The 18,792-nt window shown below is 34.7% G+C and overlaps 4 protein-coding genes across 12 annotated transcripts; 2 read left to right on the forward strand and 2 right to left on the reverse strand.

The window, feature by feature from the left end:
• The first annotated feature begins 9 nt into the window (after window positions 1-9).
• LOC108855741 (kinesin-like protein KIN-10C) lies at window positions 10-4,478 on the forward strand. Of its 9 annotated transcripts, none has more exons than XM_057009480.1 (17): window positions 10-380; window positions 666-831; window positions 917-1,117; window positions 1,213-1,387; window positions 1,479-1,681; window positions 1,778-2,034; window positions 2,135-2,189; window positions 2,264-2,296; window positions 2,386-2,451; window positions 2,640-2,751; window positions 2,834-2,899; window positions 2,986-3,266; window positions 3,447-3,493; window positions 3,598-3,619; window positions 3,709-3,777; window positions 3,906-3,944; window positions 4,231-4,478. In XM_057009480.1, the coding sequence occupies exons 1-17, from the start codon at window positions 202-204 to the stop codon at window positions 4,273-4,275; spliced, it is 2,016 nt and encodes a 671-aa protein (XP_056865460.1). In that variant the 5' UTR covers window positions 10-201; the 3' UTR covers window positions 4,276-4,478. The 9 variants fall into 9 exon arrangements, with proteins under 9 accessions (XP_056865460.1, XP_056865461.1, XP_056865463.1 ...); XM_057009481.1 differs by having other exon boundaries at window positions 3,004-3,266; XM_057009483.1 differs by having other exon boundaries at window positions 2,682-2,751.
• Window positions 4,453-6,016, reverse strand: LOC108855742 (uncharacterized). Its single transcript, XM_018629631.2, has one exon. It carries the CDS (start codon window positions 5,939-5,941, stop codon window positions 4,586-4,588), a length of 1,356 nt encoding a protein of 451 aa, XP_018485133.2. The 5' UTR covers window positions 5,942-6,016; the 3' UTR covers window positions 4,453-4,585.
• Window positions 6,017-6,412: 396 nt separating this feature from the next.
• On the reverse strand, window positions 6,413-9,424 carry LOC108849626 (BAHD acyltransferase DCR). Its single transcript, XM_018623208.2, has 2 exons — window positions 8,867-9,424; window positions 6,413-7,584 (listed from the first exon to the last, which is right to left on the reverse strand). Exons 1-2 carry the CDS (start codon window positions 9,320-9,322, stop codon window positions 6,652-6,654), a joined length of 1,389 nt encoding a protein of 462 aa, XP_018478710.1. The 5' UTR covers window positions 9,323-9,424; the 3' UTR covers window positions 6,413-6,651.
• Window positions 9,425-16,113: 6,689 nt separating this feature from the next.
• On the forward strand, window positions 16,114-18,792 carry LOC108832465 (alpha-humulene/(-)-(E)-beta-caryophyllene synthase-like). Its single transcript, XM_057008523.1, has 7 exons — window positions 16,114-16,218; window positions 16,337-16,617; window positions 16,979-17,356; window positions 17,438-17,656; window positions 17,755-17,893; window positions 17,979-18,227; window positions 18,328-18,792. The coding sequence occupies exons 1-7, from the start codon at window positions 16,126-16,128 to the stop codon at window positions 18,616-18,618; spliced, it is 1,650 nt and encodes a 549-aa protein (XP_056864503.1). The 5' UTR covers window positions 16,114-16,125; the 3' UTR covers window positions 18,619-18,792.

The raw sequence follows: 18,792 nt of genomic DNA on the forward strand, positions 1-18,792 counted from the left end.
AAATTTGAAACCAAATCAACTCAAAATATAAAAAGAGCAGAATAAACAAAGGAACTGAAAGGAAACAAACTTCAAATTTAAAGGCCTTCCCTTATCTACAGATTTCTTGATTCTATATCGATTGAGAAATTCCCTCTTGGTAGTAAAACACTGATCATTATTAAACAAACAAAAAAAAGCCACTGATCAGATTTTGTGATTATGGAGACCAAGTTGCCGATGAGTCATGAACGAAAAGCGGTTCGGGTGGTGGCTAGGATCAAGCCATCATCAGCATATCCGAGTGCAAAATCTTCAGCAGCTACATCGGTATCAGTTCACAAGCCCAACGGAGATGAATCTGAGACGGTTTCCATTTCGTCCGGAGCTCAATTCGCTGGGTAGTTCCGTTTTTCTTTTATATGTAACCTTTTTTTTTTTTACTGAATTCACTGTTATTCTATTATTGAGTAACATATCTGTTTGGTTGATTGAGATTGGAGATTCCTACTCTAGCTTAGCTTTTTAAATCTCAATCTGCCCTGCATATTACACATAAAAGTTACATATTATCTGTTGTCGTTGTGTAAAAACTAAAGTCTTATAAGAATTGATGTGACGTACTGAGTGGGATTTATAAATCGAAGCCTAATTTACAAAATACGTTTTTTTTTATGTTGTGGCAGTTCGAAAGATTCATATAAGTTGGACTACTGCTATGAAGAAAATGAAACCACAAGTTTAATTCTCACTAAGGAGATTAAGCCTCTTATCTCTACTGTCTTTGAGGGTAAAGATGCTAATGTAATTGCACACGGAGCAAGATGTAGCGGAAAAACACATCTTGCTCAGGTATTGATTCTTGAAAGGTCTCTATGTAAGTTATTACTGACAATAAAAAAATGCTAATGGAGTTATGTAATGATTTTGTTTGTAGGGGTCTGAGAAGGAACCTGGATTAGCTGCCCTTACAATGGGTGAGATGTTATCCATGGCTGAGGAAAGTGGATACTCGATTCTCGCATCGATTTATGAGGTTTGTCATGAAACCGTGTATGACATCTCAGACCAAGAAAAGAGAGTGGTTTCTGTACTAGAAGGTGCACAAGGGAAAATCCAACTAAAAGGACTTTCCAAGGCAAGTCATTCTGTGTTCTGGAGCATTTAGTCTCAGTGCATCATTCATATTTTGCTGGTTAATGTCATTAATGTTTCAAAATTTTGTGACTTCAGGTACATGTGAAGTCACTCTCAGAGTTCAAAGAATTATATTTCGGTCTAAAGAAAACTCAGAAGCTGACCGGTGACTCTCCTCTTCGGAGCCATAGAGGTGTGATGATACATGTAACGACTAGTAGCAACATCAATTCTGGATCCATTGGGAGGATGAATTTTCTTGATATGGCAGGTTGATTATTTTCTTTCACATTGTTAGTGTTATCTCTTCTTTGTGATTTCTCTTCTATTAGCATCTGAAGGTTGTTGTCTTCCTCTGACAGGATATGAGGACTCCAGAAAACAAAACACTGATCTAGCTCCTCTAGAGATTACCAGAATCAATAAGTCGATATATTCTTTACAGAACGTCATGTATGCTCTCAACGCAAATGAATCTCACGTGCCATATCGGGAGAGCAAACTCACTCGCATGCTGAAAGATTGTTTACAAGGATCCAACGAAACCTTGCTGATCACTTGTCTGGTAGACATTTTACTGGCTGTTGATTTTTTTTAAAGGTTACACTTCACTAAAATAATTGCAAACAATGCTAACCATTTATTTAATATCTTGTTTCAGCCTCGGGAACTCAGCCAAGACTCGTTTTACATGTTAAACTTAGCTTCACGTATCTGCTTAGGCAATAACCGAGCCATGGCTAATGCAACTAAGAAGAGCAATGGTCCTCTAAGATCTATTTCATCATCATATGTCTCTCAAAGGAGACAAACACCTTTGACCGTGACTGTTTACTCTAAACAAAGGACAGAGCTAAGGGGAAACGCGAGTGAGAGAAAGATTAAGCTCAAAACTTCCGCTTCTGCAATTAAAGGAAGGTAACACTTACCTAACTAACTTAGTACCAGCTCTAAGTTTACTTGCTATACTCAGTTTTATAACATTAATAATGATGGTATTTTTCTGCAATGATTGAAGGAAATTGTTTGGTGAAGCAAATGGTTCGGTGAAATCTAAAAATAACACTAAGGAGGTAAATCATCACTTATTCTTATTCAAATAAAATTTTAAGGAATAGTTTTGCTAGACTCGTTTTGGATTTTGTAGATGGATAGCAAAGACAGAATGGCAATGAAAAAGGTTTAGATCCTTGTTCTGGATTGTTAGAATAATGCGCTTCAGTTTCTTTTTAGCATTTTAAATGACACTTATGTTCTATTTTTGTGCAGGAAACTTCCACTTCAAAGGTGGTCTTAAACGTTGAAGCCTCCGCTTCAGAAGAAGTAAATCCTTGCGTGCGTGAACTTAATTGAAACTAAATCTTTACTTAACAAGCTCTTCCGTTCTTTATTGTAGAAAATGTGTTTGTTATTTATTGTTACAGATTCTCAATCTTTCCTGATAGTAGTTGTAGTATTTTGTATGAACGTTAATGCTAAATGATAACCATCAAGGAAATATTTACATTATGACTTCTTTGTAGGAAAATTCCGTCTCAACTCTTTCAAGTTTCAATAATCTTCAGGAAACACCTCGGAAACATCAAGAAGAGTTTTCAGAAGCCATTAATTGCATTGATGTTATTACATGCAAAGGTGAAACTAGAAAGTAGATAGTGAAGAGTTTGGTTTACCGAAATATCTTGCTATTATCTTATTTTTTTTCTTTGTATTGCAGCCCAAATTGTTGAGAGAGATGAAAACCGTTTAGACATTGAAGAAGGTCTGACTCTGTTTAATGAAGGTATGCAGAGAGTCTTGTAATGTTAATCTGAGAAGCTATCATATGTGAAACCTTGTATAAACTTATTGCCTTTCTACTGCTTGTAGGTGAAAATTTGGACAAAGAAAACACTAGTTTGCTAGCCAATGAAATTACATCACCACCGCTCAGCTTGCGACTTCAAGAGCTATCGAACAATTTGAAGTCGATATGTAATACCTTAAATCAACCATCAACACCTGAGAAGTACCCAACTCCACTGACTAAATATCCAGAGCATGGAAATATTATTGCTGAAGCTGAGCTGAGAACACCAGAGAGAAGTATGCCTTTAAATGTTGGTTGTAGTCCGTGGAAGACATTCAGTGCACACAGCTCTAAACTGAAGGTAAGCATGGTTAAAATTGTTCTTTTCGGTTGAACAGAAATGATATCATTTCCTTATTCGTATGATTATATAGTGTCTTCATACATTTGGTAGCTGCCTACATAGTTTGCTTTGAATCATTAAATGTTGTATGTTAATTGTGATTGGTTGACATAACTTTTTTGTGTCAAAATTCTGCAGAATTCTGCAGTTGGAGAGTACCTCAAGTTCCTAAACACTGCAGATAAGTAAGTTATCTAATTCTCTATAGTAAAATAAAGTTATTTTGGTGTGATAACGAAGTTAACTAATCTATTTAGTTCTCATTCACTTTTTTTTTTGGTGTTTACAGGGAAGATCTAAAGAAGCTAAAGGTTAGATGGCTAGCCTGATTAGAAAAATATTAGATAGTTATGGCATAATAACTAATACGTATATATGGATTTCATTGATGATGATATAGGGCATTGGAGAAAAGAGAGCGACTTACATAGTGGACCTCCGCCAAGAATCTCCTGAACCATTTAAGAAAGTAAAGCTCACCTTCACTATTTTTGTGATTTGTGAATGAGAAGTTTTCTCCTAATTTGGTTTTTTAAATGTGAAGTTCAAGTTTCATTTTGGGTTATTTTATAAGCTCTCGTTTATCTTCCATTGCAGCTTGATGACTTGAAAGATATTGGACTCTCAGAAAAACAGGTAAGCTTATTAGATCACCCGATTTTGTTCCTTTTTTCGGAGTCAGCTGTGGGTTACTAAATCATAATTGTGAGAATATATGAATGTTGCATCAAGATCAGGTTTATATAAATAGTTTGGTAGGGATAATTGAGATTGTTATGACGAGGATACATAAGCACATAGGTATGTTAGGGTACTAGTTAATGTTTCCTCATCAAGAGTCTGAGACAGCCTCCCATTCAAAGTAACTTCGAAACTGTAAATAAGCCTTCATGTGTAATGGACTTTTTTTTTGCATTGACAGATTAAAGGATTGCTAAGGAAAGAGATTGGAGAGATTTTCAATTAGCTGAAAAAAAAGTCTCTTATGGTCAAAGAAAATGGGTCTGAAAATATCTGCTTACTGAACTAAGAGTTGGAAAGATTCTGTCTATGATCGTTGAATACTAAGTTAAGGTGTTAAGTGTGTCGGTGACATTCTATTGTCGGATGGTGTTTGTGTTTCCGTGCAATGACAAGTATCAAATTTCAAATCAATCTCCTTTTATTATAGCCGAAGTTCTCTTTACAATCAAAAAGGTCACAGAATACACTTCAATGATGCGAAATCAAAAAAAACAATCCTTGACGTTGTGTTGTTGTTCTTCATGATGTTTTGTTTAAGCTACGTAAACGCGATCTCCAGTGAAGATAGAGATCAACTCAGGCGACACCTCCTCGTGCTTCTCCACAAAGTACTTCAAAAACCTCTGCTTAGGACTCGTCAACGCAGACGAGATCGCAGGCATTTCACCGATCAGCCCTTTAGAGATAAGAGCTCTAATCACATTACACCTCGGCAAAATGAACTTCTCCAAGCTGCATCCAAGCACAATAGGTGTCGAAGCCACATCCTTCAAAGCCCAACCCATCTCCTTCACAAGAAACTCAGCCTTGCTCTTCACCGTATCCGAAGCCAATCCAATACACTGAGGATGCCTCTTGATGATCATCAACGCCTCCTCTCCACTGAACCCTAGCTTCACAAAAGTCTCAACCGAACCCACTATCTTCTCCTCCGAAGTGCCTACACACTCGGGGTACTTCTTAACTATCACACGCACCTCCTCTTCCGTTAGACCACACCCTCTCAGAGTCTCGAACGTCTGCGTTATCTTCCTCTCGGAGTATTTCAACAAGTACGGCCATTTCTTGAACGTCGCCCAGACCTCATCAGCGGTAAACCCTAGCTTTTTATAAACGCCCACTTTCTGCTCTATCGTCTTCTCGCTCAGCTCGTAGAAAACGTAGAGAGCGTTGACGAACTTCTTAGACGTCGGATCAAACCCCATCTCGACGATCTTCTTCACCGACTCCTCGAATCTCTCTTTCCCACAGACCGGTTTAGCTTTGGAGATCAGCAGATTAAGCAACAGCTTGTGCGGCACGCCAAGCTCTCTCAGAACAGAGACGTTCCGTGTTCTGTTCGTCTGCTTCACACTGTCATGATCATCCCGCAAGATATCTTTCACGTAATCGAAGTAACCGGTGATGTTGGACACGTGCCCTCTTCTCCCCAAGATCTTGGGGACCTTCGAGACGACCTCCGTGATCTCCGAGCTCGAAGCTCCGTTGAGCTTGAGGAGATGGAGTTTCGCGCGGAGGGTTTTCTCCGGGTTCTCTACGAGGAACCGCGGGTAGGCGGAGATGATGGTGGAGATTTGGGGGTCTGTGAACCCGTAGCTTCTCAGGAGTTTCAGGACCGAGTCTGGGTTTCGTTTCTCGTCGAAGTTGGCTTTTGATGAGATCGATTCGGCGAGTTTTGGGGTTAGACCCAAGGAGTTGATCAGGTAAAGGGTTGTGAAAGTCTTCCTCTTTCGTTCGTTGTCGTCTTCTTCGGGGGTTGGATCTGATGCGGTGGCGGAAGTGAAGGGGTTTTGCGGGAGGAGGAGGAGATTCGATAATGGAGAATATATCAAGTTCCTCCATTGATGTAACTCGCGTGACCTTCTTCCATGGAGTAAGAGTGATAGCATTTGAGAAGGTGATGCGATTAACTTCCTCAGTTTTACTTGAGAAGGAGGAAGAAATGAGAAGATTTGGAATTGGATTGACGACGCCGACGGCAAGAACGAAGAAGCCGGTTCGGTTTAGGGTTTATTACAAAACCAAATTATTTGTTTTGAGGAGTTTTGTCGTAAAATCTCTTTTTTTTTGTTCTAACATGTCGTAAAATCTATTGTGTGGGCCTGTTGGGCTTATTAAGTCTGGTGGGCTAAGGGATTTTTTGATATAAATAAAACCTTAACACACCACCAGTGACTGACTAGCTTTACGTTTACCCAAGAGATATGTAAAAGAAACCTTGAGATGCCGTCTGATTTCTAAACTCGCATTTTGGATAGGAACGATCTTGTCTTAAGGTCAAATGAAACCATGTCCAACTTTATGAGTTCATACATTTTGAAAATGTAGTTATCGAGTGTAATAAAACTTGGGACATGATCTAAAAGCTGAGAGATAGCAAAGTGCATTTTAATCTTGAAACAACAACATAAGCCACTTTAAAACATTGTCTGAGCAGCACACACCAAAGTCACAAACCAACGTTCAACATTCAGCATTCCGCTGATTATTATCAAAAACACAAAGAGCAAATCCTTAATGGGATTTACTAAAATATAATCAGCTAATTAACCGAAAAACCAAGTTTGGGGTTTTGATTAATTAACTCGCTTTGATCGACTCAAACCAAACCGTTACCATTTCCATTAGCATTGCCATTGCTCTTTCCATCTTCCTCCTCAATGAGTAAAAACTCTTTGCTCTTCTCCAGCTTCTCCATGACATGAGCTTCGAGACTGATCTCCACATCTATACTTATACCTCCAGCTTTCCCTTGGTACAGATACATCATCCCATTAAACCGGTTGTTCGACCCGCTCCTAACCGTTTCCGGTTTCCCCCACCCGAAATCCACCTCGTAGACCTTGAACCTCGGCGAGCTCCCCACCGCCACGCAGTTCACTCCGGCGTCTTTGAACTGGAATATCTTCGGCGACTTCTCCCACTCCTCGTTCCGCGCGTCCACCACGCGCGCGTCGTGAGCCACGATCGCTTTCTGCACCACCGAAGCTCCGAACTCCGGCCCGTGCGCCGCCAGAAGCCCCGCCGCTGTCCCCGTGAAGATCGCCTGGATCATGTTCCCGAAGTACTCCTCCGGCATCGGAGGATCGACGCGGCGGCGGCAGTCGGCGAAGACGGTGAAGACAGTTATGTCTTCGGGTTTGAGCCCACGCGCGAGGGTGACGTGGCGCCAGATGTGGGATGTGAGGGACTGGAAAGTGGAGAAAGGTTTTGAGCCGTCCGATGGGATGACCGAGTTGGTTCTTGACTTGATCGTGTGGATGGCGGAGTCTGAGAACCTGAAGACTTTCTCTACAAGCTGCGGCGGTTCCGCCGCATCATCCCCGGCGTTGGGGTCCTTTGGGGCAGTTAGGTCCAGCTTCACACGTGTGTCACGCGCCTTCGCTCGGTCCAGGAAAGGTTGGGTCGAGATGGTTTTGGCCCCACGGCAGATCTCGGCCCATGAGCTCATGAAGTGCCATGTGGAAGTTCCGTCCAGGACTGCGTGATTGAAAGAGAGGCCCATTGCAAGCCCATCTTTAAGTTTAGTCACCTGTCTTGGTGACGCAAGTTAATGGATGAGTAAATTTTAAATATTTTAGTAGAAAATCTAAGTTTCTTTGAGACCAGAAAAGCAACAGAAACAATGACTACTCCAACCACCACACCTGTTTTCAAAAGCCTCTACATTAATTTCACATTAAATTCCGTAAAGAATTTAAATGAGCATCCGACACTGATTTAAAGTATTATATGCAAGTACGTAACGTATGTATAATATATACACAAACACAAGTCTCTACGTATGAATACAATATTACAATGCATGTTTGTAATTTATATGTATGCCTTAAGGTCGACAATATAATTGGTTGCAAGTCCCCGAACAATATAATCCTAAGATAAATTAAGTGCGTTAAGTCGCTAACATCCATTGTATGTAGGTTTTCATTGATAACGACAATTAGATTCTGTATACTAATATTAAAGATACTTACGATTTGATTCGTAAACCTATAATTAAATTCTGAGTACTACTTGTTTTCTCGTACATGACTAGAGTCAAGATGACGTTGTCCCGGTACTTACCGGTTCGTAGTTACCATTAAAATGTTATTGGTCATGTCATTGAATGTTGTACTTAATGGGTGTGTTAGCTAAATTTATGTTTTTTTACTTAAAATTGCACATCCAACCAATTGCAAAAGCATTTGAAAACTGAATATGTTGATTTATTGACTAAATTCTGACTCATTTTTGTAAGAGCTTCATAAGATATGAACATATACGTAGACATAGATAAAACATTGCCACAGATAAATAAGTGGGTATATCATAAGCATAACATATGCATGTCAAGCTGTCCATTTATATATGCATGTCACGAAAAGTTTTTAGGATATTTTCAACCTTACTTCATAATTTATTTTAAAATAGAATTTGGAATAATAAATATTCAAATCTCGTTGTATAATGGAGTAAACATAGAATTACTCTATAAATTGAATGGTCATTTATATTTTGGTTATTTTTTATTCTGTTTTTAAATATAATTAGAGTAAATCCAATTCTATTTTATAATTAAAAATAAAATTTTATATTGGAGACGCTATTAATAGCATAACATGCATTAAAATTCGACAAACATAACCAGTATAGATTATATTTACGAAATCAGTCAGACTCGCATAATTCAATACTAGTATTTTTCTGCGACCAAGATTTTTATATATATATTCTCTCTGTTTCAAGTGAGAATAAACAATATAAACAACAAATATACTAGCATTAGCATATATGGATATTGAATAATATGTATATTATTAAATAATTACCTGGATAACAAGAAGAGGCCTGCTAAGTCCTTCCAAATTCGAGATCCTGTTGTAAGGAATCAACTCCTCAAGCTTGGCTGTCCCATCCTCAACCATGAGATCACCGACGCTGACGTCAGGAGCTTCAGCAACCAAGAACTCCACGCCGTTGATCTCTTCGTTGTCAGCATCATACTCAACTCGGAAGACCCCTTCGTCGTCCTTGGCCAGCTTACCGGCAAGCTGATAGAAGTCTTCGAGAACCGAACCCAAACCGTCCTTGAGCTTCTCCACGATATCGTTTTGGAAAGTGGGTTCCTCGAGATCTAGAGGGTTTTGGAACTTGTAAAGCAGAAACTTCTGGTTGTAGTAGAAAGCTAGGTAAGGAAGATCAAATGTGGTGAGCTGGAATTGTTGCTTCCCTAGTATTGGATTGTTTGGTTTCACATGTGTTTTGCTTGTTATCTTTATCTTCATAGTGATACAAGATTTATCTAGCCTTTTTGATCAAATTGCTACTTTGATGATCACAAGAATATAATCTTTTCGGTGAGATTGTAATGTGGTGTGGGTGTTGTGAAGTAAGAACTAAAGACTGTTTTTATAGAGACGTACAGTGTGTAGTTGGGTTAGGCATTTAAGGTTTCACAAAGTAGTTGAGATTCAACTAATGACTCAATTTAACTCACTCTCTTTAAATATATTTGCATGAATTGTTAAGGTAAGTTAATTAGGGTTTAGGTTAGACAGTAGATACAAAATTAAATTAAATTAAATGTAATGATGCAATGTGTTTAAAGTTAACGCCGATAAAGATGGTAAAGAAGCTTAAAAGCAGTGGACCAGAGCAAACGGTTATTATGGGTCGTACCTGGATTTACAAAGATCCTAAGCTGTCAAAAGTGGTGCATGGTCTTTTAATAGTCTGAGTTAGTTTTATGAAAGCACATCCTCTAAACTTTATTATGAGATACCCATTACAGGTTTAACCGATAAGGGACTAAGGGTTCCTTTACCTTCTCTAAACATTACACATGTCAATCACTTTATTGGATTTAAAGGACTCTACTTCCCATATTGAAATAGTAGGTATGTCAGTGTGTGGAAATGTGGAAGCTGGAGGGTGACTTCTCCGGCTAATACAATCTTGTCTTCTCATTATTGTATGAAAATTACCCAAATCAAGGATGCATAGTTTTGAAGAAGACAAACAGTCAACGACTGAATATTAAAACAAAGAAGAAAATACCCTAAACGTGATAAGTGATCTACTTAAATGCCATTACCAGATTTATTCTCACCAAAAATGACATAGTTTAAAAAAAAAGTGATATGGCATAACTTAGTTATGATATATAATTTTGTTTATAATTGTTCACATTTTTTTGTAGATTTTACAAATATGGTAAAAACTATTAATTCCTACATCAACTATTAAAGTAAATCTTTGCAAAAATTTATTTTATAAAATTTTTTAAAATATATATAGTAATGACTAATTATTTATTTATGTTTCTAAAATCTGCTAAACATTATTTGATAAGTGATTTGCTTAAATGTTATCAGTATATTCATTCTCACAAAAAAAAAATATGACATGACTCTGAAAATTATGATATGACATCATTGAATTATGATATATATATTTTTCTATATAAATGTTCATATTTTTCGTAAGATTTATAAATATGGTAAAAATTATTAATTCCTACATCAACCATCAAAGTAAAACTTCTTTACAATTTTTTATCAAGATTTTTTGAAATATATAGTAATGACTAAATTTGGTATAAATATATATATATCAAAATTATTTGTAAGTGTGCCTTACAAATATAAAATTAAAAACAATACTATCAATTTTTTTCTGATAATAAATTGATTAAAATAATTATTTAAATTTCTCAGTTCATGTAATAAATGAACAATGATTTTTAACCGGTTTAACCTATTTTAGTTACAAAAATAAATCCAAAATTTATCAAAATTTATATATATAAATATAAATTTTAAAACTAGCGGATACTAGAAATATTTAAATAAATAGTCATTATCATATAAATAAAATATTATCCTTAGCAAATATAATTTTAAATTTTATCAAATATTAAATAAAATAGAATTAGAATAATTAAAATAAATGAAAAGAACAAGACTACATGTAATTATATTTATTTTTCAGATCTTAAAAATTAAATATAAAAATAATAATATAAAATGTTCAAATATTCTTGTTATACTAAAATAAAATTATATCCAAAATTGTTATATCTGTACATAGCACAGAAAAATTCTTAGTAATAAATAAATGTGTTAAAAGTTAATAAAAAAGGGTGTAAGAACATCTTCATCGTCATTCCATATTTTACTCTATTTATTCTATAAGATGAAATAAAATATAGAGTATGGATGGAAATGCCCTAATCTGATGTGTTTATTTTTTCAGTCAATGCATAATTTTAAATTTGGATGATGACACTGACAACATTGACACAGTACACTAACAGTGGCCGACAGAGGTTAAGACCGGTAGGGGCATCTGCCCGTCTATTTTGATTTTTACTTCACTAATTAAAACTAAATTATATAATGTCTCATAATCTTATAACTATACACAATGAAAAAAATTGCTGTGCCCCGTCTAAATATAGGGCTAGATCCGCCCCTGTACACTAACCTTAGCTTCTGGTATTGATTGTGTGATGTGTTATGTTTGGCAATTTAAACAAGCATAAAAAATATATGATACGCACGAAGAAGTTTCAAAGAAGACTGGATTTAAGAAGTACAATATGTATTGTTAGAGATGTACTGCGCCATTGTTAAAAGGCCTGTGTACACTGTTTCAAAATTCGAATCAACACGTTCGATGATGTTGGAATGAGATGAAATGATGTTTGAGAACTAATGTTGGATTTGCTCTATGCTTCTATCAATAGATGCATATCAAAAGAAATTCAAAAAAAAATTATATTGATTTGTATTTACTCGGTCCAAGTAATCTTTTAAGATCTATAAAACCCTTTTCAAACACGTCTATTTACTCGGTCCAAGTCATCTTTGGCCAGCGATGTAAAGCTTAGAAGATAGATGACTTTGACGTGTTGCTTCCAGTGTTCTGATTATTTCTGTTGTATTCTACGGACTTCCCCTTATCATAAGCATATCCCTAAGAAACAATTCATTTTATTGGACGTTTCTGTTTTTATTTTATTGTTTTGCACATTTTCGGTTCTAAATCCAGATTTCTTTGCGAACTCTAATTAATACGTTTAAATTATATAGATTAACTAATAAGTAAAACATAATTATGTTTTTGCGCGGAGGGGGTGGGGGAAGGTCAGCACATGATATCAAAGACATGTATTTTTTTTCTACTCGTTATTTTAGATTTAGTATCTTTTGGTAATTATGTTTCTACGGAACTGGGGAAGGGGGTGAGCGGGCCGGAACAGGATATCAAGAATAAGTATTTTTGTTACGCTCATTTTTAACGAGAAATTTTTGGTTCACCCCTTAAAGTGAACCTAAAAATTTATTAACCAATAGAATTTAGTTATTTTAGATCCAATATCTTTTCAATAATTATGTTTATGCCGGGGAGGAAGGAGGGTCATCACAGACTATTAAGACTTCAGAAACAAAAAATCAAAAATTAGTTCAAAAATAATAATGTAGATATAGTAGACATTTGGCGCTTAACCAAACACTCGTTTGATTTTGGATTATATAGAGCACCATCGGCTTAGCAAGCTTTTGGAACTATATGTGAATAAATTTTTTTCTTTGTTGTAAATACATACTAATAGACTATATATCAGCAATGTTGGTGGCTAGAAATGGCAATTGACGCTTAATTAATACGTTTAAATTATATAGATTAATTAATAAGCGAAACATAAAAGAACATGCATAATTATGTTGGGGGGGGGGGGGGGGGTTAAAACAACAACGAGAAGTATCCCGTCAGATTCTCGATGAAATCAATCAATGTTCCGTTTAGACGCAGCAGTGGTGGCGTACATCTCCGCTTGTTTCTCTTGCGGTTGTATTTTCCCAGTTTATTGGGGTTCTATCTTCGATTAAGTCTGGTTTGGGTTTGGATGAGTACTTTTTAGGTTTGGGTTTGTTTTGTTAACCAAGCCCATTTTGGAATACTGGAAAATGGTGTAACAAACCAAAAAAGTAAGAAACCATAAAAAATTAATTGCAAATCCTTTTTCAAAAAAATAAAAATAAAAATAAATAAATTTCTACACACAGTAAAAATATCAATATGCAAACCAAACCAAATTGCCATTGTCGTCTTAATAGTCAAAATAATCAAAGGAAAATTCCTCAAAAAGACTTTTGAATGTTTTTATGATTAGAAAACACAGAGGTTATGTATACATATACATACTATGCATATATATACACAAATATTAAAAAAATTAAAAAGTAAAATTGATTTTCATTTTTATAAAACCAATGTTTTATTTGTAATTTTATTCATAAAATATTATTGTAAATTATTATTTTAAATTTTCTACCATAAGTTTTAAATTCTAAATTCTAATTTCCCAAATCATAAGACTTCACTTTTTCAAAATCTAAACCATAGATCTAGATTGGTTTACCTTAAAGATACACATATATTGCACCTCTTTAATAAAATATATATTTTTAATTAGAATCGAACACCATTAATTAGAATATGTGTTTTTCCCACACATACGGACATAATCGTACAAATATTTATTGGTTTAAAAAACTAATATAATAAGTTATTATTTATATACTCAAAATATTAAATCAAACATCAAGTTATTTTATATATAATAAAGTTTTCATCAAAATATAAATAAATATTATTCTGTTGAAATTTATAAACGTTCATATGTTAGAAATATTTTAGATTTCTTATAAAATATTTTTGATTGATTGATATTTAGTTAAAATTATTTAATATCTTAATTCTTAAAAAATTTAATAGAAATATTATTTACATATATCAATATATATATATATATATATATATATACACACGAATTATCTTACTAAAGATATTTTTATTTTTTTTAAGTTTAATTACATTAGTTTATGAGTAATTATCCAACATACATGTAAATTTAATATTATTAATGTAAAATTTGTTTTTAATTATATAATACATTATATATAAAAATTCACTAAAATTATTATTAACTTTAACCACTCTAGCTTTTAACGTAAGATTTCAGAAAAAAATAACGGTTCATAAATAATAACGTAGATATGGTAGACAATTGACGCTTAGCTAAACACTCGTTTGATTTTGGATTATATAGAGCACCATCGGCTTGGCAAGCTTTTGGAACTATATGTGAATAAGTTTTTTTTGTTGTAACTACATAATATACGAGATATCAGCAATGTTGGTGGCTAGAGATGTCAATGGACAAATTATCCCGCAAGAACAGAGGATGACAACCTTGATACATACTGCTCATGATAAAGCGATCGTTGTGAGATTGGATGCGTGTTTGAAAGAAATTTTAAAATATACAAGTTTGGATTGGGTTATTTCTAACGAAACCAAACATCTGAAGTTTTCAGGCATCGAGCCTTTTGTGGCCAAGCCTTTGATGGCTGAAGACATCACCATGATAAAAGCTCTCACAAAGTGTAAGGAGTGTTGTGAATCAGATGTGAAGCAGAAGACTCTAAACAGTTTATTGCCCGCATCAAGAATGGAAAACCAGTTTCAGAACTGCAAAATATAGTTGCAGTCGATCTTTGGAATGGAAGCAAAGTGTTATAGTAAAGTAAGATGTTAATTCATTCGCCTAATTTTTAGACTTAAATGAAAGGTTTGTTGTGTTTAAAGAAATATTAGTTTCAGATTTTCAGTCTTTGTACACTATTTTATTGAAGAAAAAACTATGTGATGGACATATTCGAAAGTAAAAATTGGTGAGCTGAGAACCGCTTACAAAATAGACCGATACTTTTCAAAAATATAGATAAAACTTGAAGATCTGATTGACTATTGTGCCTGATAATTTGTTTAGACAATTTATTAGAGATAAAATATCCAAAATAAAAAAATTAACTTTAAGTAATATATAAAATGTTAGAAGCAATTCACGTACCACCAATTGATTTTATATATATTGGTCACAATCTTTTATATATAATGTTCACTGAATTAATTTCGTCCCTAATACAATCGCATTTATGTGAAATTATTTGGTTGACATATGTAACCGAATTATTTTAAAATACTTTTATATATACCACCATATTTTCGAAATCAGAGTGTTACGTAATGATCTTTAATCTAGAATGACATCATAACAGCGAAAAATAACAAAGTTTCGTACATGAAAGATAATGACACATGCCTAGATTTTGAAACACTCGTCTGATCTAAAGCACCGTTGGCTTGGCAAGCTCTTGGAAGTATATGTGTAAAAATTCTTTCTTCGTCATAATGATATGATATATCAATTTCAACCTTTGTACACCATTTTATTGAAGAAAAAAAAACATTCGAAAATAAAAAAACCTACTGAGAACCCGTTACAAAATATTAGGAATACTTCTAAAAAAATAAAATAAACTTGAAGAAGATTTGGTTGAACAACGTACCTGATAATTGGGTTAGATGTGTAGTTGTCGATGGAGAGGAGCCGATGCTCATGATTTTTTTTTCTCATCAGAAGTTACAGAAAATAATAAAAATAGTAATTAAACTATCAAATTTGAACTTTGGATATGTATTTCAAGATTAGATTTTTGATGTTTAGCTAATAAATTCGGTTGACAATGTTAAATGTGACTACTAATCTTGCATATTTAGGAAATGATAGATGGACCAATCTTAAATTAGATCAACTAGCCGGCACGAGTTGGTTCAGTGGTGATTAATTAAAAGAGGTTTGATCCCAATACGAAAAACCGTCTGGGTTCGACTAGGGCATTTTCTTTTGTTGGAAACGGTGGACCATCCACCCACAACCATTTTTAATTTAAATTATATCGATTAAAATTGAATCGGATAACATGCATCAGATTTTTATATCATATTAAATTAGAGTTTTCAAAAGAAAAGTAAAAGTGGTTTGACATCATATTAAATTAGAGTTTTCAAAAGAAAAGTAAAAGTGGTTTGGCTAATTTTTCTTAAATATTAATTAATGTATTTCAAGTTGTGTTGTGATATTTTGTCCCTAATAGTCTCGAGTTCCTAGTATATATATAGTGCTCACTCGTTCTGGTAAAGCATTCTGAAACCACAAGTAATTGCTAACGTAAACATGAGCATGGAGAGCGGAGTCCACCGTCCACTAGCTGATTATTCAGCAAACATCTGGGAAGATCTCTTAACTCATTTCTCAAAGTCTGAGCTTGTACGTATATTTTTTCATGTTATTCAATTCAAGCATTACATTTATAACATGCATTAGCATCCTCAGCCGATTGTGAGTTGATTCACTCATGCATTCATATTTATCCATTTCCATATAGGAATGTACTGCTACATTAAAAGAAAAGCATAGTACTCTAAAGGAGGTTGTGAAGAAATCGTTTATGGTTTCTAAAGTGAAACCGATGGAGAGCCTCATGTTCATCGACGCTCTATGTCGCCTTGGTGTCTCATATCACTTTGAGATAGACATCATACAGCAATTGGGAAATTTATTTGATAGTCCTGATTTTAATCCGTTGATACGACATGATGAATGCGATTTATACACTGTTGGGGTGATTTTCCAAGTTTTCAGGCAATTCGGGTTCAAACTTTCCGCTGATAATTATTTATATTTCCTCTATTTCAAAATGATATTTATTCATTTTTTCATACATACTAGTAAAATATATAAAATTTTAATGATAAATGCATAACTTTTTGTGATTCTCTATTTCTTATAATTCTAAACCAATAAGCATTCAATAAATATAATTTTTTTTAAGTTTACAATTAACCATTAGTAGTTAATAAAAATACATTGAAAGTAGAAAAATGTATCCTTGTGAAACAATTTTTTCCTTTCTAAAACATGAATTATTATGAAATGGAGAATGTATTTTCAAATAAAATATATAAATGAAGAACACTGCAAACTTTGGATGATTTTCATTTAACCCAAGTTAAATTTATACATATCAAGATGTGTTTGAGAAGTTCAAGGGCGAGGATGGAAAGTTTAAAGAACACTTAGTGGCAGATGCAAGCGGTATATTAAGCTTGTATGAAGCTTCACAATGGAACACTCACGGAGAAGATATTATGGACGAAGCTCTCGCCTTTTCAAGCTGTCATTTGAAAGAAATTTCTTTTCAATCTATCCCCCAGAATCTTGCAGTACGCATCAAGAATGCTCTAAAGCATCCTTACCACAAAGGCATCTCAAGGATAGAAACGAGGAGTTATATATCATACTATGAGGCAGAAGAGAAGCGTGACACAGTTTTACTTGAGTTTGCAAAGATAGATTTTAATATGCTCCAAAGGTTGCACCGCACAGAGCTTGCTTGCGTAACAAGGTACTATATGAGATGTGCTGCTAAACGCGTGTAAATGTATGTGTGACATGAAGTTGACCTTTTTTACCATTACATTTTCAGGTGGTACGATGATATGGAAATCAAATCTAAAGTAACATACACGAGGCATCGTATAGCAGAGGCGTACTTGTGGGCACTTGGCGCATATTTCGAGCCTCAATATTCTCAAGGACGAGTTACATTAGCTATTGCAATAATCATATTCACTCTGCTTGATGATACGTATGATGCGTATGGTACAATGGAGGAACTTGAGATTTTCACAGATGCAATGGAAAAGTACTCGAATTGCAAAAAAATTAAAATACAAACTATGCACTATAGAATTTTAATTTTCCTTATGGCTATGATTTATACGATATGGTTGGCTTTAATAGGTGGCTTCCCGCTCCGCCTAACATGATACCTGAGAGCATGAAATACGTGTACCGTGTCACGGTAGATTTCTATGACAAACTTGAAGAGGAACTTGAGAACGAAGGAAGGTCAGGCTGTGGCTTCCATCTTAAGAAAGCAGTTAAGACCGCAAGAATCAACCTTCAATATCATTTTGTTTCGTATATATATATATATTCAGACCTAATGAATTATTTACAATCAGTTGAAGACAACGGCGAATGGATATATGCGAGAGGCAAAGTGGTTGAAAGAAGATTACACTGCTACATTTGACGAGTATAAAGAGAATGGGCTATTGACTTCCGGTTACTATCCCTTGATTGCAATGACATTCGCGAGAATGGGAGATGTCGCAAATCTTGATGCTTTTGAATGGTTAAGCTCAAACCCTAAAATTAGGGCAGCTTCTGAGATTATCGGTCGATACACTGATGACATTTCTAGCTATGACGTGAGTAATTAATGTTTCATTGTTAGAGTTTGTATAGTCCTAGCTGTATATATATGTTTCTCAAATGGAATACATTTGACAAATATATTATGGTTTGCAGTTTGAACGAACAAGGGAGCATGTAGCAACGGGTATTGACTGCTATATGAAGCAGTTTGGTGTTTCGAAGGAGCAAGCAGTGGAAGGAATAAATATCATGCTTTCTGATGCATGGAAAGACCTGAACCAAGGGCTAATGAGGCCTCATTCATGTCCTTTCCCTCTTTTGATGCGAATTTTTAACCTATCCCGTGTCGTCGATGTATTCTACAGGTACAAAGATTGTTACACCCACCCTGAGTTCCTAAAAGAGCACATAGTCTCCTTGTTCATTGAAGACATACCCATTTAAAAACATCATTGTGATTGTTCCTATCTATGGAGTCATGCATCACAAAATAATAATCAAATAAATTTCTCGACACTTACCGTGTCGCCCTCAACATATATCATATATGCCATTTGTATTTCCGTTGTGTGTGTGTGATTTCTTTGAATAAAATTGTATGTGTGGTTGTAATGCTTT

Source organism: Raphanus sativus, chromosome 4, assembly GCF_000801105.2.
Source record: "Raphanus sativus cultivar WK10039 chromosome 4, ASM80110v3, whole genome shotgun sequence".
NCBI lineage: Eukaryota > Viridiplantae > Streptophyta > Magnoliopsida > Brassicales > Brassicaceae > Raphanus > Raphanus sativus.